The sequence below is a fragment of the Eschrichtius robustus genome, chromosome 2, assembly GCF_028021215.1.
Source record: "Eschrichtius robustus isolate mEscRob2 chromosome 2, mEscRob2.pri, whole genome shotgun sequence".
In the NCBI taxonomy this organism is placed as follows: domain Eukaryota; kingdom Metazoa; phylum Chordata; class Mammalia; order Artiodactyla; family Eschrichtiidae; genus Eschrichtius; species Eschrichtius robustus.
In genome coordinates this window covers 53,199,573-53,217,966 of record NC_090825.1, presented here as the reverse complement: position 1 = coordinate 53,217,966, position 18,394 = coordinate 53,199,573, and the positions used below count along the sequence as shown (strand labels likewise).

The window sequence follows — 18,394 nt, the reverse complement described above, 5'->3', positions numbered from 1 at the left end:
TCAAGTTCTCTTCCCTACTCTAGTTAAACACAAAATTCAACACATAGTTCTTTCCTTTAAATCACAATTGGTCCCCAAATTTGGCCTTTTCAATAGATAGAGCCAACACATGAGGAAAAAATAAAGACTTGCCACTAAGTTTTTCCATGAGGTCACGGTGCCTAAGCAAGTAAAAGTTTAGCCCAACCACGGTACTCACCTTCCAGAGGATCCTTATTGAGACCCAGCTGGCTAATGATGTACCTGGGAATGTCAGTTTTAATACCCTGTCCTTCTTTTGCATGGCCTTCTGCTGCTTCCAATAGGTAGTAAAATTCTTCAGGATCAAATTCCTAGCAGAAGACAAACAGAGATGGATACTTCTTCGAGCCAAAATTGTCTGCGGTTTTATTACATAAACCCCATTCACAGTAAAATTGCTGGATATACATGGTAATAAGTTATTTATACAGAAAGAAGGCAGATGGATTACTTCATTTAAAAAGCATACAATTTTCAGTTCATATTCAAAGCCTAATCATATTCTAAGACAATACATTTAAATACTTGGTAACCCAAAGATAATTTCCATTTCCAACTTCCTTGTAAAGTGACTTTGAAGGTACTAGGCTCCACTTAAGATATCTATCTTATTGAAAATGAACAGGTTGGAATTTTTGATTGTGCCTTTTTAGTAAAGTTTAAAAAAATCTGTGAATCTCATCCAGAAGATTCAGTTTCTCTATACAAATAGCCACAAAAGAAGTAATGTTAGGATGCATTTTTCTCAAAGGTTTTGTAGGAAACTCCCTTGGTACAGAGGTGTCCAAAAATATTAGAAAGAAAAATCCCCAAATTTTATCACCAAGCTCTAAAATTAAGTTATTAATATTCACATAATGTGAACATTAAGAAAGAAAAATATGAAATTAGTACTTCCAGTTACCTCTGTCTTCAGTAAAAATTTGGGAACATGTTTTTCCTAAGCATTTTACTTTATTTTGCTGTCTGTTGCTTCTAGTATGTAATAAAAATCTTAGGATCACATCACTCTAGACAGATGCCACGGATTTATGTGTTGTAAACAATTATAGATTTAAAGCACAGTTACTGTTTTCAGTTATATTTCCTAGATCCTCCCATTCCCAGAATTTTTCTCATTTTGATTAGTGCCCCATATAGGCAACTGTGGAATCTCAGTATTTCACCTGAGAATTACTCAAGTATTTCTAAAGGCCATATGAAAAAGCATGCTACAAAGGGAGTAAAGCCAAACCAATGTCCACGCTCAGTACCCTTTATATAAACCTACAACCAGAGACAAGGCAAGCCTGGGACTACAGGCCTAAGATGACTGGTTGGGGGAAACATTCCCTAAAACTCTCAAACTCCAGTTTCATTTGAGCTTTAAACATCATGGAAAGCAGCAACATCTTCAAATCTACTTCTAAGCTCACTTGTTTCTATCTTTGATAGGCTACATGTACTTTTACTGTTTCTCTTCTGATTAAGAGTGATTACCGTAAAAAAAAAGTCATTTCCCCTTTTAAGGCAACATCTCTCTTAGCATGTCTTCTGCCGTCCAGAGAAGCAAGTTTTGATGCTAAATGGTATTTTCCCCCAAATCGAACAACTGCAGGGAAGTACAAGCCTGTGGTGCATAATTCAAAAGGTACAACAGGAAGAGCAGGAAAAACTCAGTCTTCTGCCTGCATCTGCCAGTCACACAGTTCTCCCCCCCAAGAGGCATCCTGAGTATTCTTCTTTCCCTTTATCCTCCGGAGACACTTAGTGCTGAATGATGCTTTTGATTCTGTGATTCCAAGGGTCCCGGCCATTGATGGAAAGCCTTCCTCCACCACACACCTGCCTTTCTCCTCCAGACTCACCTTCCACCACATCTCACTCTGCACAGGTATATGTTTACAGGGCTGTGAACATTTCACTGTTATAGAAAACTATGAATCTTAATTAAAATAAGAGCAAAACCAAAGCAATATCACCATGTCTGTACATATGTGTACGTAAAATTCTGAAAAGCTGTATTGTACTCAGTGTTATAAATAACTATTAGCGAAACTTAGAAGTGAGTTTTGACACTACATTAAGCCCCATAAAACTATTCTTATGTTCGAAGCTTCGTCTTTGTTCAGTGTTGACTGAAATCTCAATCAAAATTACGTAAAATAAAGCAAAGATTTTAAAACCGGAAAATGGTCACTGACTAAAGAAAGTATAATTGATAAAACAAACTAATCTTGGAAAGTCTCATTCCTTTAGGTCTGGATAAGGCCATACTGTATGCTCCAAATGGACTGCTGACTAGCACTTATTTCGAACATGCCACATTTTAAAAGTAACAATTATAACCACAGGTCACCGTATATCGTATCTCTGATTTCCCTCTCTGCATCTTGGCACCTCCAAAAAAGTGGGGTACAGCGAGTGTTCTAAATGAGCTACAACATAGAAATTATGCTGAGATAAAGTCAAGCACATTACTCCATGATCATTTTGTAGGTTTGACCAGACTGTGATACAACTATCTCTTAACACAACACAAGTCCTAGAACTTTTACTGAAAACCAGACAAGGAAAAGCACACACGGCTGTTGTCATCAACCTTCACGTGTTGCTGTTTCTCTTGACTCTTTCTATTTAGCTCTGTCTTTGGAGCCAAATGCAATTGGAGCTTTCTGGTGGACCCTGCTTTCCCACAGTTAACAATAAATAACAAAATCACCTCGAGGGGCAACTCACCAGGCACTCTAATAACCGAGCAGGACGGGCAATAACAATTAGGATCTTTCGAACTAGCTGTTTAATAAACGCCAATTCTCCACTTTCTGAACGATCATGAGCCTACGAGGAAGCAGTGAAAAGAATGATGAGAGAGAGTTGCTCCCCTAAATGGGAAAGAAAATCAGCAAAGCATGCTAATCAGCTAACTGCAAATATCCAAAAATTAAGTGACTTAGAAAATACTTTTAAAAGATTGATAAGCAGACATTATCTCTACATAAATGGACACTATTAAACGTCTATATCTATCTACAAACAGGTCTATCAGCTAAATTTTAATTGCCAAACTTTGATTTATTCTCTGTGTTAAAAATCAAATATTAGGGCTCTCAATGTGAACCATGAGTGAAGTAGACATTAAAAGTTTATGACACATTGAGTACATGGCACAAGTAGAGTGGGCAGCTGATGAGGAACCTTGATTTTCCAGACGTAACTTCTTAAATGTATGAAATGGCTAACATAGTGAAGGACTGATTTTGTTAACCTGGGCATTTAACACATTCATGAAATATGTTTTATATATACAACACTATTAGCCTGTAAGTTAGTTATTTCATAATTTGTAAGAAGTTGTACACTGCTTATTTCAAATGTTAAGTGAATACTGTTTATACTTGGATACATACATATGAATTTGATTTCACATAATGAATAAATAATACCTAGATACTCAACTCAGTAAAATTTAACTGACTCAAAATCTTCTAAAATTTTATTTTACGTGTTGCCTAACATGTGAAATCTAAGCACAAAAGACATCCTGAGGACAGAACTTAGTTTATTAACAGTCATTTTAATTTTCAATATTTTTTGAAGAAGTGAGGTAAATCTGTATCAAGACAGATATAAAACCAAAGGTTTAAAAGTTTAAATATAAACTTCTACACATGCTCACTTTCAGGCTTTCTTAATTTTTATGATTTGCTTTCCTTCAAGGATTAAAAAAAAGTATCAAGGTGATGTTGGTGCAATAGAATATAATTTCATAGATATGGTAATAAACATTTAAAGTCATTCTTGAAGGTGCTTTATTCTGCCAAGAACTAGCCTGCCCATAAAAAGTGTCAGACCAAATCTATGAAAAATGACTATACTTAGAAGTAGTATGTTTACTAAATTTAAGTCATTAAATCAAAGGCAACTTTCCAAAATGTAGGTAGAGAAACCACATACAGGAAAAGCCAAAAAGCTAACATGTAAAAGAAAAAAACACAGAGAAGATGACCATTGGTGAATAACTGTACAATAGAATGTGTTTAAAGATAACCAACTGTTAACTATAACTATAGGTTCTAGTAACCAGTAAGGATGTCAGGACACATACGAGGAGACATACATAATACTTGAACTGTCTTTAAGTTTTCTTTTCATTTTTTGTTTTGTAACAAAAACGGATTTAGGAAGATACAGTGAATGCCAAGAAATAAGGTTATATGTCTTTTTTATAGTTTATCCTTAATCAAAACTAAACAGAAAACCTTAAAGATGCAGCAAAAAAACCCACCTAACTTCTGGATTGATAATCCTCTTACTATAATAATTACTGCTTTATAAATTAAGGCATATAAAGAAAATCTAAAAAGCCTAAACATGTTTTGGTGGTCTCTTCAAGGAGAAACAAGATCTTTATATCTTAAAAAATTAAAAATAGCTCAGATTATACAAATTCCATTTCAGAAATTGTAAAAATAATCAGTTCATTCCAACTTCTTACTTCTGAGAATTATCAGCTGCAACCAAGGCCAAAATATACAATGAGTTATACTAACACAAATACTATTTTGTCTACTATCAATAGGGGAGATGGGAACTTTGTTAAAACAACACCAAACAAAACCACACACTCAGCATGAGAAGAGAAATAGTTTAGTGGCTGCCGGCAGCAAGCTCCAGCATTCCTGGATTCCCTGTGTTTGTACTTTAAGTGTTGGCCAGTATAAAAAATACTGAGACTAAGATTTGAGAGTAGGTTATAGCTTCCTGTGCATTTTATTTTCTTTGGCTAAATACACCTAAGTGAAGAAAAGAATGGAGACATAAAAGCTTTCCTCTGGAATTGACCTAGACCTCAGGACTTTAAAAAGGCATCAGTTAAATCAAGCTACTCAACCTCAGGGGGACTTGGCCTGAGTGTGCAAAGGATTGACAATGGCAACAGTGGCGGGGAGGCAGGCTAGACAGGCACACAATGTCATGGCTGGGAACTGACAATAATTGCATCGACGGGAAGGCAAAGCCAGGCCTCACAATGTGATTCTATCCAAAGGAGCAAGTTCCCCTGCGACCTGTTAGCTCCAAACTCTGGAAGGACATTGTGAATGTGATTCTGAAGACAGTTTTAATTTTCACAAAAGGACTGAAGGAAAATGTCTATCTGTGAAAATAAACAAGAAAACATCCTTATTCAAACCTGACAATGCTCTTTATGTTACACACGTATACATGCTTCTCTGCCCAAGAGAGAAATTTCTCTAAAAGTCAACAATGTTAATCTATTACATGGTGCATTCAGATGATTTTTGAAACCCTAAGTTTTTTTAGTTGCCATGAAGCAACCTGCCAAGTCTATCATACAGAAACAAAATTAAGTGGGGGATTTCAATGTAAATAGCTTCAGCTTTGGGTTCTACCCTTTTCAGGGAATGCCTGTGAAGGAATGAACCACAGAACTTAACCAGTAATTATGGTAATAGCCTGGGACTGAACTATGGAATTAAGGAAGAAGTATCTCACAGAGGTAAATTAACTTTCATCATAATTTATAGTAGAATTGGTCCATGACAAATTGGAAATTGACAACAAAACCTGAAGACAATGTGTTCATCCAAAGACAGCCTGAGAAACATTCCCTTAGTGAGCTGCAAGAGGCTGAAATGTGAGAAATGGGAACGGAGCACAGAAAACTGTTGGGAGGTTTAGAATGGGAAAGGGAGGAAGAATGGGGGCTGCTAGTGAGAGAGGGATCACCTCATCTTGCCACAACTAAATTCAGGGTGCGCAAGGACAGATGGATTTCTAGAAAATTAGGATGCCAATATTTTCCTTCAGTTCCATGCAATTATTTACACAGTCATGCTTAGAGAAAACCACCTACGATTTTATTTACATGGGCATAATGTACGCCGATGGGATACAGAAATACAATATATCCAAATATATTGGCTAAATAGGTTTTACTTGTAGGCTGTGGCTGATCAATTTCAGTCGGGACAGCAATATTATGCATTAATTGCATTCCACTATACACACTCCCTTCCTGTCCTGGGTGTTATCAGGAGCTAGGGCTGCAAGTGTTAGGCCTGGAAGGGGCCTGTGTTTATCTGTCATTTTAGAAATTGGATATTTTGTTAGAAGAAAAACTGACACTAATGAAAATATAAGTTGCCGTTTACTACCCAACACCACCTGCAGGTTAATTAACAGGATACATGGCCTGGAAGAAGCCAGCAATTTTCCATTTAGCTTTTCCAGATATTAGAACCAGAGAGCATCATCAAATAATGTACATACACTCAGGCAATTTCTACCTTTACGGTTAAGGAGGGAAAAAAAAAATCACTGCTTCAAAATCCTTCACAATCCACTTATCCTAGAGTCATAGATTGTTGGGACCCAAGGTTCCTGTAAAGGTTATTAACATTAACTTTCTATTACTCTAAATGTTGACCAGAATCAATTCACAGCAAGTAGCGATCAATTTTTTTTTTTTTCTTCTTCCTCTTCGCTTCCCTGGAATATGAACTCTGTCTCATGGCTAAAACTTGCTGAGCAAATGCTCTCATAAAATTTTTCTTGTTTCAGGGGAAAAGCAAAACAAATCAGAAAACGTTATAAGGTGTAGGGTCTATACCTCCTGTAGCAACTTATCTAATTTGTGCTGTAATTCAACGAAGTATCGTGAGGTGATGAGACCCTGGTGGGATTTATCCAAGCAATCACGAGCCAGTTCAATAATCTGATGGTGAGTGAAACTAAGCACTCCATCTGCGAGGGGGAGGATGTGGTCTGGAGAGTAGTTGGTGATTATTTCCTTTAGGCGCTCTTCCATCTGAGCTGTAGCCTATTTAGAGATGACAGGCACACACGGATGTAACACAAGGAAACATATATGTAAACAACTCAGTAGTCACATTTATCTAGCATTTACAGAGACCTCCACAAGTTATTAAATAGAATTCTAGAAATTAAATTTAAAAGAAGCCTCCCTTCCGTAAGATACTATAATGGTACATATATATCATTATACTTTTGTCAAAACCCTCAGAATATACCACACAACAGAGAATCCCAATGTAAACGATGGACTTTGGGTGATTACGATGTGTCAGTATAGGTTCATCGATTATAACAAATAGACCACTCTTGGGCTGGGGGTGGGAGATGTTGATGGGAGGGGGTTGTGCATGGGTAGGGTCAGGAGCATTTGGGAACTCTGTACTTTCTGTTCAATTTTGCCATGAACCTAAAAAATAAAGTCTATTTGGAAAAAAAAAAGAAAGAAGAAGAAGCAGCAGCAGCCTCATCATGTGGGAAAAAGATCTGAGGTATATAGGAGAAACTGAATCTCCCAGGGTGATAATTACTTTTTTCCTCTGCCCTATCAAATGTAAAGTGCTACATGTAAGCTTCTCCAAATAACTCAGTATCTGTGAATTGCTGTGTTCTCATTTCAGATCTTGGGCTCTTTCAGATAGATTGCCAAAAGTATCAAATATTGTAGCTCTGTTTTTACCTATTCAAAAATCAGGATCGTTGCTGGAGTTCCACAGGGTGGGCCAAGAGTTTGTTCCTTTGGCTGTGTTTTAATGTACGAGGAACAAGCATCCTCTACCATCTTTACTCACACCTCAAAAAACTACATCATGGGCAAATGGCCAAGGGGATCCCCTTGGTAACATAAATCTAAAATTTCCTTCCCAACTTTTATTTCATTCTCTGGGATCCCCGACTGCCTAATCAATGTTCCTTGCCTGCATTAATTGTATATGCTGGGAGACTCCTTCTGCCTCCTGTTCCCTTCTAAAATCCTAACCAGTATTAACTAGTATAGTCAGGATCTATTTCCCTGGTGAACAAGTGACATGTGATAAATGGCTAAAATGGCTGTAATCAATGATATCAATGTTGGGTTCATTACAAATAATAAGTACTCTACTCCTGATTTATGAAGCCAAAGATTTCCTTTTGCTCTATTGCCTAGGGTTACAAAGGTGATGGGGGAGGGACAGGAACAGAATGGAGAAATTACTTCTCCCACACGTGTAGGAACACGCTGGTGGAAAAGCTGTGGAGACGAGGTGACGGGAGCTCCTTGCAGCCAGGGCATCCGGCAACAACCCTTCGCCAAGACCTCTCTGGCTCAGTCCAAATTGCTGGTCTAACAGGGAACACTGCAACTGGACCTTTCCTTCTAAGTTGAGAGGGTTAGACGTATGATTGCTAAAGAGATTGGAAGCCACAGAAAAGAAAAATCAGGCGAAAAAAGTAAAAGACTTTCATGACACATACCAATTTACAGGCTTCTGAGGAAGAAAAACAATTTCTGCTTGACCATACAGCAGCAGGCCTAGAACACAGGCAGAAGGAGAACCAGGGTCCAGAGGCCTTTCAAAGCTGACGCTCTCTGGAGTACCTCACCAGACTCACCCAGTGGGTAGGACAACCAGCGGGATTCACGTTACAGCCAGTTCAGCCCACGGACTGTGTGGCTAGTTCTTGGCAGCTTTTAAAAATGTTTAGTGATTTTATCTTTCTAAAGAAGGCTATGGTGCTATTTTATAAAGAGAGTCATGAATGGACTGGACCATTACTCCCCACGACAAACACCTTACAGACGCTAAACCTAGGTTGCCCGTTTGTTTAGATGGTAGGCATCTTCAATTCAACTCATTACCTTTGGGAATCTTTCCTTGTAGACATGGTTCATCATAATTATTTCATGGTCACAGCAGGCGGGAGAGCGTCCAGGGCTGCAAGCAAAGCAAATTACCATTTTAAACTTGCCACAGCATGAAATGAAAATAAGCTTTTCATTTATAAACAATTGGTTGCATCAAAAGTACTATGCAGTCTTTGTAAGAAAAGTATATTAGGTAATAAACTACAAAATCAGTCATTAGCACACATGCACGCATACATACTCACGAACGCACAGAAACCCCGAATAGCGTTCATAAAGAAAGCTCCAGAAGTGGAATGCTGCAAATTAATTATAGCTACAATATAAAGGTTCAGAAAACGTTCTTAAATTGCGATTATATTTTGTATGTAGCATGCGTTTGCATGGTTCTAGAAACCAATTAATGAACTGCAACATAAAAGAAGACAGGGTAGCTACAAACAGCAACATCTAGGGCACGCTGAACTGTATAATTTCACACTTTCATCATACATCTGCGCTCTGCCACGTACCACTGAAGAGGTTTAAGAGTTTTCCACGGCACAGGTGTCACCACTGAAATCCATTTTCTGGCCTGGCAAATATTTATTTGGGATGCTGAGGAAGGCATCGCGTACAGTACAAGACACAGGCATACAACTCTGTGTTTTCCCTATTCCAACAGTAGGTGCCTGCTCCTTCCTAGTGGTATACAGTCAGGCAATTTCAGTGTGAGTTTATATATTCCTCAGAGGACACAGCTGCTTACGGTAGATATCCCAGGAACTCCTTTCATAAAACCAAAAATGGCACCTATTTTGTGGTAAAATACGATGAATGAATATGTGTTGAATGAATACAGCTCTAAATGAATTCGTAAAATTGGTCTTTTATTCCATATCTCAAAATAATCTAACACAGTTATGCCATGTAGCTGCACTTACTATATGACACTAAATAAGAAGGGTACAAAGGGAAAACCCTTCTCAGAAAACTTTGATGCTCAACTGAACACCTGACAAACTATGTTTTACAATAAACCTTAATATGTCAAAGCGGACCAGTTCTACAGCATGAAGATCTCATACTGTGGAGGACCTGAAGAAGGACCACCCTGCTTCCCTTGCAGAAGAAGGGCCTGTTGTCCAGCTGCTGGGATTGCAGAAGGCTTCAGCTGCCAGTTCCTTCAGGGATGGCCTCAGCTACAGAGCCCCCTCCCCCAAGGCCATGTCCTACCCAGGGTACCACATCCCAGGACTGAGGCAGGGATACAAAGGAAGGGCCATTTGGCCCAGAGGGACGGCTCTGATGGGTCGTGTCATCCCTAGAGCTTCCTGTGGGGTTGGCTGCAGCTGTCGGGTCTGCACTGCAGCTAGATTTCTCCCTCTGCCCAATCCTGCTTCCTCCCCACCTCCCACAGATTTACTTCCCAAGCACTCCCTAATAAACATCCTGGTCTCTGTGTTAGAGTACGCTTCCTGAAGAGCCAAACTGTGACATACGTAATTTTTTGAGACAAGGCCAAAACAAAACTGGCTCTGCTCAATGTCAAATGGACTACATATGGTACCCACAAAATACAAGGGATACAAACTCCTAACAATTTGCTCATAATCCTGGAGAAAGTAAGACTTGTGATGGGAAGAAAGAATGAAAGGTCTGGGTGGATTTTTGTAAAGTGGAATCTGAATTCCACATGTGAACCTGAACGTGCTGTCCTTCCTCTTCAGCCAAGCCTCTTCCTCGTAAAATATTAATTGACGTAGCACCATAATTAGATGGTCTTGAAATTTCCAATGGCTCGAAGTTTCTCTAGGCGGTCCCTGCAGTCCATCATGGTTACTGCTACCACAGCAATTAGCAAATTGTAAGAATTTAAAAGAAAAATACTAAGATGTCTTTCAATGGTAATTCACAATATCTCGTGTAGATGGAAAACTACATATAGTAGTTCATAAATTAATTAACACATATATGAATTACAGGACCAAAAGTCTTCCCTTGAAATGGTTGAAAAGAGATTATCCAGCTCATTGAAATTTTTCAATCAGGGCTACAAACCTCAGACTTCGGGAACGGGGGCGCATGGGTGTATTCCTGCCTCTGCTCTCTGTGGCGATGCTTTCGGTGGTACAGAAATGTTTTGATAAGAAGTGCAATTCATCTGGTGTTGGTTGATATGGTAGCTGATGCAACTTCTCCTGGGAGGAGCAGGATGACTGAAACAAACGAAAGTGAGGTTTTACGACTATCTCAAAAAGAAATTCTTTAAATGAATAGGAGATCGCAGCGTTAAATTCTGTTATATCACCATTTTATACTACATCCTTTCCACGTTATAATTACAATAGCTAGTGCCTCGATGTATACCTTGATGTTGTCTCTGGGAGGTCAAAATGGCTTCCATATTTCATCTCATTTGTCTATAAGATAGTTTCCCAAAACAAAGCTTACTCTCTGGAGAAAACCCAGGCTCCGAAAATGGATAGGACCCAGTCAAAGCCACAGCAAGAAAGTGACAATTGGAGTAAGAATTTAGGTTCATTAAATGACAGATGAGTTCACATGGTACCCTTGCTTCTACCACTCGCCACAAACACTGTGACTTTTAGGTAAGTAACATAAAATGAATTCTGTGATGTATGGTCATAAATAGGTAATGGGATCTCTCTTTACAAATCATGCTATCCTTTGATGCAATTTCCATCAGTATGTGTCCTGGGTAAAAAGGGGAGGGGATAAAGAAGATACTTGTCTTACTAATGCCATTGTTTTAAAAATTGGAATTTTCTCTTTCTGTCTTCTTTGACTTAGGCTTCTTATGTTAAAAAAAATAAAAACCTTCAATGGTGGTGAGTTTTTCATCCCTTGAATATAGATTTGCTCTTTGAAAATTGTCACTCACCACTTGGAGCAAAGTAAGGTAGAAAAGGTGAATGGCTAAATAACGCTGTTTTTAATCAATCTGAGAAATATAACTATAAAGCAAAGTGATTGCTTTTTTTGTTTGTTTTTATTGAGAGGTGAACTCTTTTAGCATTCTAACAAAAGAGATGAGAAATGTCTGAGTAATGGAAACACAGGTAGAATAAGCATATTTTGAAAGATATCCCTCATTTGAATATTCCATTCTAGCAGGGTTTTTTATTTAAAAAAAACAAACAAACCTGCCACACTAAGAGCACACTTCATAAACACTGCAGCACCACAATGCAGTAACTAGAAATTAATGACTAAAGCTTAAAAGTATCCTTATACCTTGAAATTATAAAACACCTTCTAAGTACATACTGAGATAAACAGGACTTTTTACAGTGTAATGAGATTATTTTATAAAATATAAAAATGAGAACACTACTAGAAAGACTTATGAGGTAAACCAAAGCTCTATTCACAAAGTACAGGTATAGTCTTAAATACTGTCACTACAAAGAAAGAAATAAAACACACATAAACTAAGTCAACTCAAGAGATCAGTAAAAGAATAAGAAAATCAATGCCAGCAGAAGAGAAGCAGCAGCGATAAAAGCAAAGATGATGAAATGAGCAAATAGAAAAACAGAATTAAGGATTTGTACATATGTCTCAAAGGTAAAGCAATGTCCACAATTCTGAATCCAAGAGTTCAAAACCCCAAAACCCAGAAGTTTGTTCATAAGTATACAGTAATCCTTTTTGGTGGCAAAGCATTAACTGAACTGATGGAAAGCTATTTAAAATATGTATTTAATCCACTTAGTATGAATGTTGATTCAGGTTGCTGTAGAAATATTAATGTAGTTGATTCTGAGCTGCTGACCCAGTTGCTGCTGGGCTGTAATGTACAGTACAGGGAGGATCATGTTACCTTTCTAAAATGTGAAAGTTAATTCCAAAAACACACCAGGCTCAAGAGTTTCACATAAGGTACTACGGACCCGTGCTTGCATGGCAAGGACACAAGCTACTTCTGGAGGGTGGTTCCCTCTGTGGAGTTAGGGAAGAGAAAGGGAATGGGTGCGAGGGACTTTAGTTGTATTTTAATGTTTAATTTATTTTAAAAGTTTATTTAACAAAAAGCTGTAGCAAATATAACAAAATATTAACACGTGCTAACTCTAAGACTAAAATTTTGTGGTTATACCATATACATAACCATATAACTGAACTCCATAGGGAATGTGCTCTGGGCTTACTGATGGGGATATGTTAAAATGAATGAGGAGGTGGGATAAGTAAGTATTAGAGAAGTGAGAGGCAAGGAGCTTCTCTGGGGAGAGAGCTTCTCTCCTCTCAGTTGGAACAAACAAGGTGTAAATGGGAAAAGGGTGACACCGAACCCAAGCGACGCCGAGATGAGTTTATGGAACTGGGAACAACTGTAGGCTCTCCAAATGGCCCGGGGATTCAAAAGGTACCAAACAGGGCCCCAAAAGTGAGTCAATAACGGACAACAGAGAAGTCCAGGGGTCAGTTTCAGCAGAGGTCAGGAACTCAGAGGAGAACTTGTGAGTCCAACAGAGGCTGCAGGTGTCATCCTCAGGACCTCATATACTTACTGAAAAGATACTTCCGCTGGTCAACGCATCCTTGGAACAGCACTTTTACTAGAGTTTCAAGAATTAGTTTGGGAATTTCCTAATAAACTGAGTCCCATGACTTTATATTTCTAGTATGTTCTCTAAGTGTGGTGCCAGTGAGTCTCATCATCCAACTAGTTTGCGTATGACTTCTGACTACATCAAAAATCAAATCCACTTTCAAAGAGTGAAGATTTACAGAAAAAAACTGTGCTTCTAGTTCTCAAGGCAATTAGAAGAGTTCCCCCAAAATGTTCTGAGTAATGGTATCATTCAAATAAACATTTAGTCTCTCAAGATAACCATTTTGCAAGGGACAGTATCCATATGCATGTGTAATTTTCCACTTGTTATTTATTAAAAGTAATATTATTTTATAGTCATACCTCATATTTATAGGTATTTATTTTCGTATTTCCATTCTTTCCCTCAGCAGAAAATAATTCATCTGGTAAGAAATACATGGGAGATGTCCTCCTACTGCTTCAATTCCATATTACTTATATTCAAATTAAAAATTATGTTCTGAATATTATCTTGGAAAAGCTCCGCAAATTAATTTTAACTACAAAATTTGAAGTTAAGAGAAGCTGCAATCGTAAATATTCTGTGGAAGGACTGATTAACTTCACATAGCCAAATCTTTCCAATTTCAGAACAGAGCATTTTAACACTTGCGAATTTTGCAGTTTCCATAATATCCAAGGGATCAAGACATGGCGTTTACTTTTCAGTGTTAGCAATTCTGGAATTCAGCTAACAACGATTATCTGTAAAACTTAAGCTGCATTTTCAAAGTGTTTGTAACTTATTTGTACATATTCTGTGTTTTCATCTTAAGAAACAACTAAAATGCATTTCTAATTAGCTAAATCACAACCAGTTAACCCAGAAAATGAGACTCTAAGAGTGATTCAGGTTAGATTTAGAAAAGAAGAAAATGCAACTCCTAAGCAGATTTGCACAATGTTCGCCCTAATATTTGAAGGGCAAGAACATAAAGAAACTGGGGGAAATGAGAAGCAGCATTTTAGATTTTCAATTAGCATTTTTATCAATAACCAATAAGGAGAAAAAATAGCCGAACTTCTGGGCAACAGAACCTACACTCCACAAATTTAACAGTTCCTTTGGTCTTTTGGTAAAAAGGTTAATTTTGAAAGAAAATTCAAGTTGGAAGGGAAAAATAGGAATAAGAGATCAACAATTATACGATACTACCTTCTTCAATAAAATAAACACTTAAGAGAAAAGCTGCCCTACCTCTGGGCAGAAGCTGTTAGAAACACAGAATACACGTGTGCGACTAAAAATTGTCTCAGGAAGCTTTCTCTTTAGGCATATATGCAAGTCAGGTACAGCAGTGATTCCATTATGACAGATGGCCAGGTCAGATTTATTAATTATCAGGTTTGTTTTAAGAAATACCTTGTAAATTCCTTAAAAAAAAAGCCAAGCGCCTAGAACCCTTACTTGTACTCTTATTGCTACGACAAGGGGGTTAGTAGACAGCCCTTCGGCTCATTCTCTGTGCCTCAGAGTTTTGATCCATAAAATGATGACAATAATGACAACCACATTATGAAGTATGTTTCTACAATTAAACAAGCCAATGCGTTGTAAGTAGTGAGACTAGTACCTAACACATAATAAGTATTTATAAAAATATAATTTCCAAAGTAATTTGTACCAAATGGGGTCCAATTCTACGTAGCTCACCTTTGCTTTTTAGATTCACTTTTTAAAATAACGTATGATTTACTAGAGATGGAAAGAAGAAAGATCCTGTGCTCTCCCCTATTTTTCTTGCAAAAGAGAAATTTCTGTATCCAAACTATAATAAAACTTGACTGAAGGGCAAAGCAAGGTGATACAGTAAAAATAAAAAGGATTTAGAGTCAAGGAACATGATACACGTTTGGGGCATGGGGAGGATTCAATGAGAGTACGTACGAGTAAGCCACAGACCAAAGAGACAAGTACTCTGTTTACTGGTGGTTGGGTTCTAATTGGAGACACTTAGGAGTCTAGGGAAGAACACCACTTAAAATTTGAAAATTATTTTTTTGCTTTTTGGTCAATCAATTTCAGCATTCATTTTCACACTGTGGCGGCCCATGCTTTCAACATCTAAAATATGAGCAAAGTGAGTCACTTTGCTGTACAGCAGAAATTAACACGACATTGTAAATCAACTATACTTCAATTTTTAAAAAGTAAAAACAATAAATAAATAAAGCTCTGTGGAGACAAATATCCCACAACATCACTAATTTAAACTGAGAAAGCATGTATCTGACCCACTGAATCACTTCTAGTAATTGCTAGGGCTCCTGTTGAAATGTTGTAGTTTGCAGCAAGAGTATCTTTCTTCCTCTATCCTATTTTCATGGTTTCATCTTGTCTCTTTATTGATCTTAATCTACTACTAAGTTCTTTTTAATCTCTCCTTAAAAGAAAGTTCTTATCCAGAAGGCACAGATTTAAGGCTTGCCATTTTTTTTCCTTTGAATGAGAAAAACTAAAAAAACAAAACAAAACTCTGCATCTAAGCCACACAAGAAAAAAACGACCCAGGCCATCAAAGTTTAATGGCATTTTCAGTACTAATATCACTGGCGTGGAACCAAAGCAATGAAACCAGACTGTGTTTCCTCCTCCCACCCAAAACACCAAATGGTATGAAAAAGAAAGCTCCCAGTCTCCTCCCAACTGGTGATCCGGGGACTCACTCAACTTGTGCATCATAGTTTAAAAGCCTGCAGCAAAAAGTATGTCCTTTTAATGTTTGTCAGCTCATCATTTGATGCGTTGCCTACTCTGAAGGGCAGACATGCAGAATTTATCCTCTCCTTCCTATCAGGAAAGCACCCAGAGAAAGCACTGCCTATGTAAGAGCTCTGGGGTGTGAGAGAGGAAAAGTCGGGCACTTACAGAGACCGTGGAGCTGGGCGTGTTTGTCCCATAGCCAGAGGAGGGGAGAGAAGCCAAGGACCAGCGGCGTCCATCAGTCCTGGTGAGAAAGTGAGATTAGCTTAGGCCAACACTGGAGTACGGTTACATGGGAACCCCAGGGAAACCGAGTATTTTTAGTTGAACAAATGACACAAACACAGTCAGTGAGGATGTGGAAATGTTCAGCAAGGGCCAGAGTAAACAAACATTATACAGTAGGTTGACTTTTATTTAAAGTGAATCAATACACCCGAACAAGTAGAAAGTGAATGGGCTGATCCATATTATTGATCTCTCACTAATACACTTTGACAAAATGAATACCAGGGATAATTACATCAGTCAGACTCAGCAGATTCAGATGACTAAAAACAGAAAGGGAGAAGGAAAAACACTCTTATCTGGAAACTGATAACCGGGGCCATGATCTTTGGAAGGGCCTGAATTCCAGCATGGTACAAGAGCCTGTGGGGACTTCCACTGCATCCTCAAGACTTCTGCTTATTATTTTCAAGGGAGCAGTCCTACTCATCACACCGAGGGGAGAAGGGGTCAGGGGGCTCAAGACTGGCTCAAACCTTAAGTGGCAAATAATTTTAGCACTAAGAAAGTGACTGACCTTGTGCACAGAATCTCTTAAGAGTTATTATACCTTCTGACACGACCTGGCTTTATAAAGTGTTCCAGCAAAAGCCTCTTGCAGGGTTTATGAGTATGCAGCCCAGCTCTAGCCAGTGACAGGGAGTGAAGAATGAAAATTCGCCACTAGTGATAGAACCTAATGCAAAGAGTAGGGTTACCTGCCCTAATCATAGAGGCAAAAGCTGTCAGGAGTCTTAACAGAGTATGGTTTTTATCTCCAAGTCGTAACAGGATGGATAGCTTCTGGGTTGAACTCTGGCTATGAATTATAGTCATTATAAGGGTCTCAGATGAGTTGCTGAAGTAGTAAAGACAACACTGTTGCTAAGGCAAGGGGACACCAGAAAGTCAATCTTCTGAAATCTCTGGCATTCCAGAACCATTAATTTACTAGCAATTGTGAGTGGACTATGTCTTCAAAATCACATAACAGTGTGAAAACAAATATACACACATTTGCCACGAGGAATACAGGAAACACATACTTTTCTAAAGAGCTATACTGCTTTCTTAGATGCAGGATCATATGTAGACTTTTTGTAACACATGATTTGATTAATTTACCAAATGAGAGACAAGAGTAGACCAAATTTACCACAGACACATTCACAATAAGTTGAAGTCAGGGAATTCATCAGCATTCGACTTGACTTTGAGAAATGTCACAATCAGATGTTTATATAAAAAACTGACATTTTAGCCTAAATTATAGTCAAGGGAGAATACAATCATACGCCACCAGGGATGTTGCCTCCAATAAATGCAAATGGTCCACAAAGACAAAATGGAGAAATTCAGGTGGACAAATCACAGAAGTAGTACAACGTTAAGATTTTAGTAAAATTTACCTGTCGTTTCTGTGACCACGATTGGAGTACAATTGAATCAAGTATGTTTTTTTTTTAAAAAAAGAAGCAAAATAAGATGTTTGTAAATATACCAGATAAAAGGAATGAAAAGAAATAAATCACATGTTCTCTAGAAATAATTTTATACTATTGAAAATGTTAAAAGAAAATAATTCTAAAAACATGCTTATAAAGACATCTGACCATCAATTAAATGGACACAGGTTGGTTCTAGTTTACTTGCCTAATTATTAAAGACTTAACCCATTCCTGGACTTTCTATTTTAAACACCTCCAATTTTTAAATGGATTTGTTCAGTCCGTTTAATAGCAATTATCAGAAACTAATCTCTGGAAAGAGTGAGGGACACAATTTCCCCCACCATGATCTTGCTTTGTGATTCCTTAACTCTCCTTTCCCTCAGGTATCAATGAACATATTTCAGATGAATGAACAACTCCAAGAGGAGACATGTTCTTATTAGTTCTGAAGCATAAATTACATTTGCTTACTCTGGAAAACACACAACTAGAAAGATGTTGAAACAAGAATATGCTCAGTACTCTGTTCAGCCACGGACCAGAAATAAGTTATGTTTCATAAAGTTCCCTAAGTTGTCCGTGTCTATTTACTCAAACGGAGCACAAAGGACCATTGCATTTTCATTACCATGACAACCGCACGTCAGAAATTCCTATATATGCTATATACAGTGCTTAAGAGAGAG

At 37.9% G+C, this 18,394-nt stretch overlaps 1 protein-coding gene across 5 annotated transcripts in view; it reads right to left on the bottom strand.

Annotated features, from left to right (window-relative positions):
• The window catches only part of LOC137759326 (microtubule-associated serine/threonine-protein kinase 4-like), a 206,665-nt gene that overhangs the window by 51,618 nt on the left and 136,653 nt on the right, over nt 1-18,394 (bottom strand). For all 5 annotated transcript variants that reach the window (XM_068535437.1, XM_068535441.1, XM_068535440.1 and 2 more), the window contains 6 exons: nt 16,156-16,234; nt 10,724-10,881; nt 8,678-8,753; nt 6,635-6,844; nt 2,740-2,841; nt 200-332 (listed from right to left, as the gene is read on the bottom strand). In XM_068535437.1, the coding sequence (XP_068391538.1) occupies nt 200-332; nt 2,740-2,841; nt 6,635-6,844; nt 8,678-8,753; nt 10,724-10,881; nt 16,156-16,234 (758 nt within the window). The remainder of the gene's footprint in view (nt 1-199; nt 333-2,739; nt 2,842-6,634; nt 6,845-8,677; nt 8,754-10,723; nt 10,882-16,155; nt 16,235-18,394) is intronic.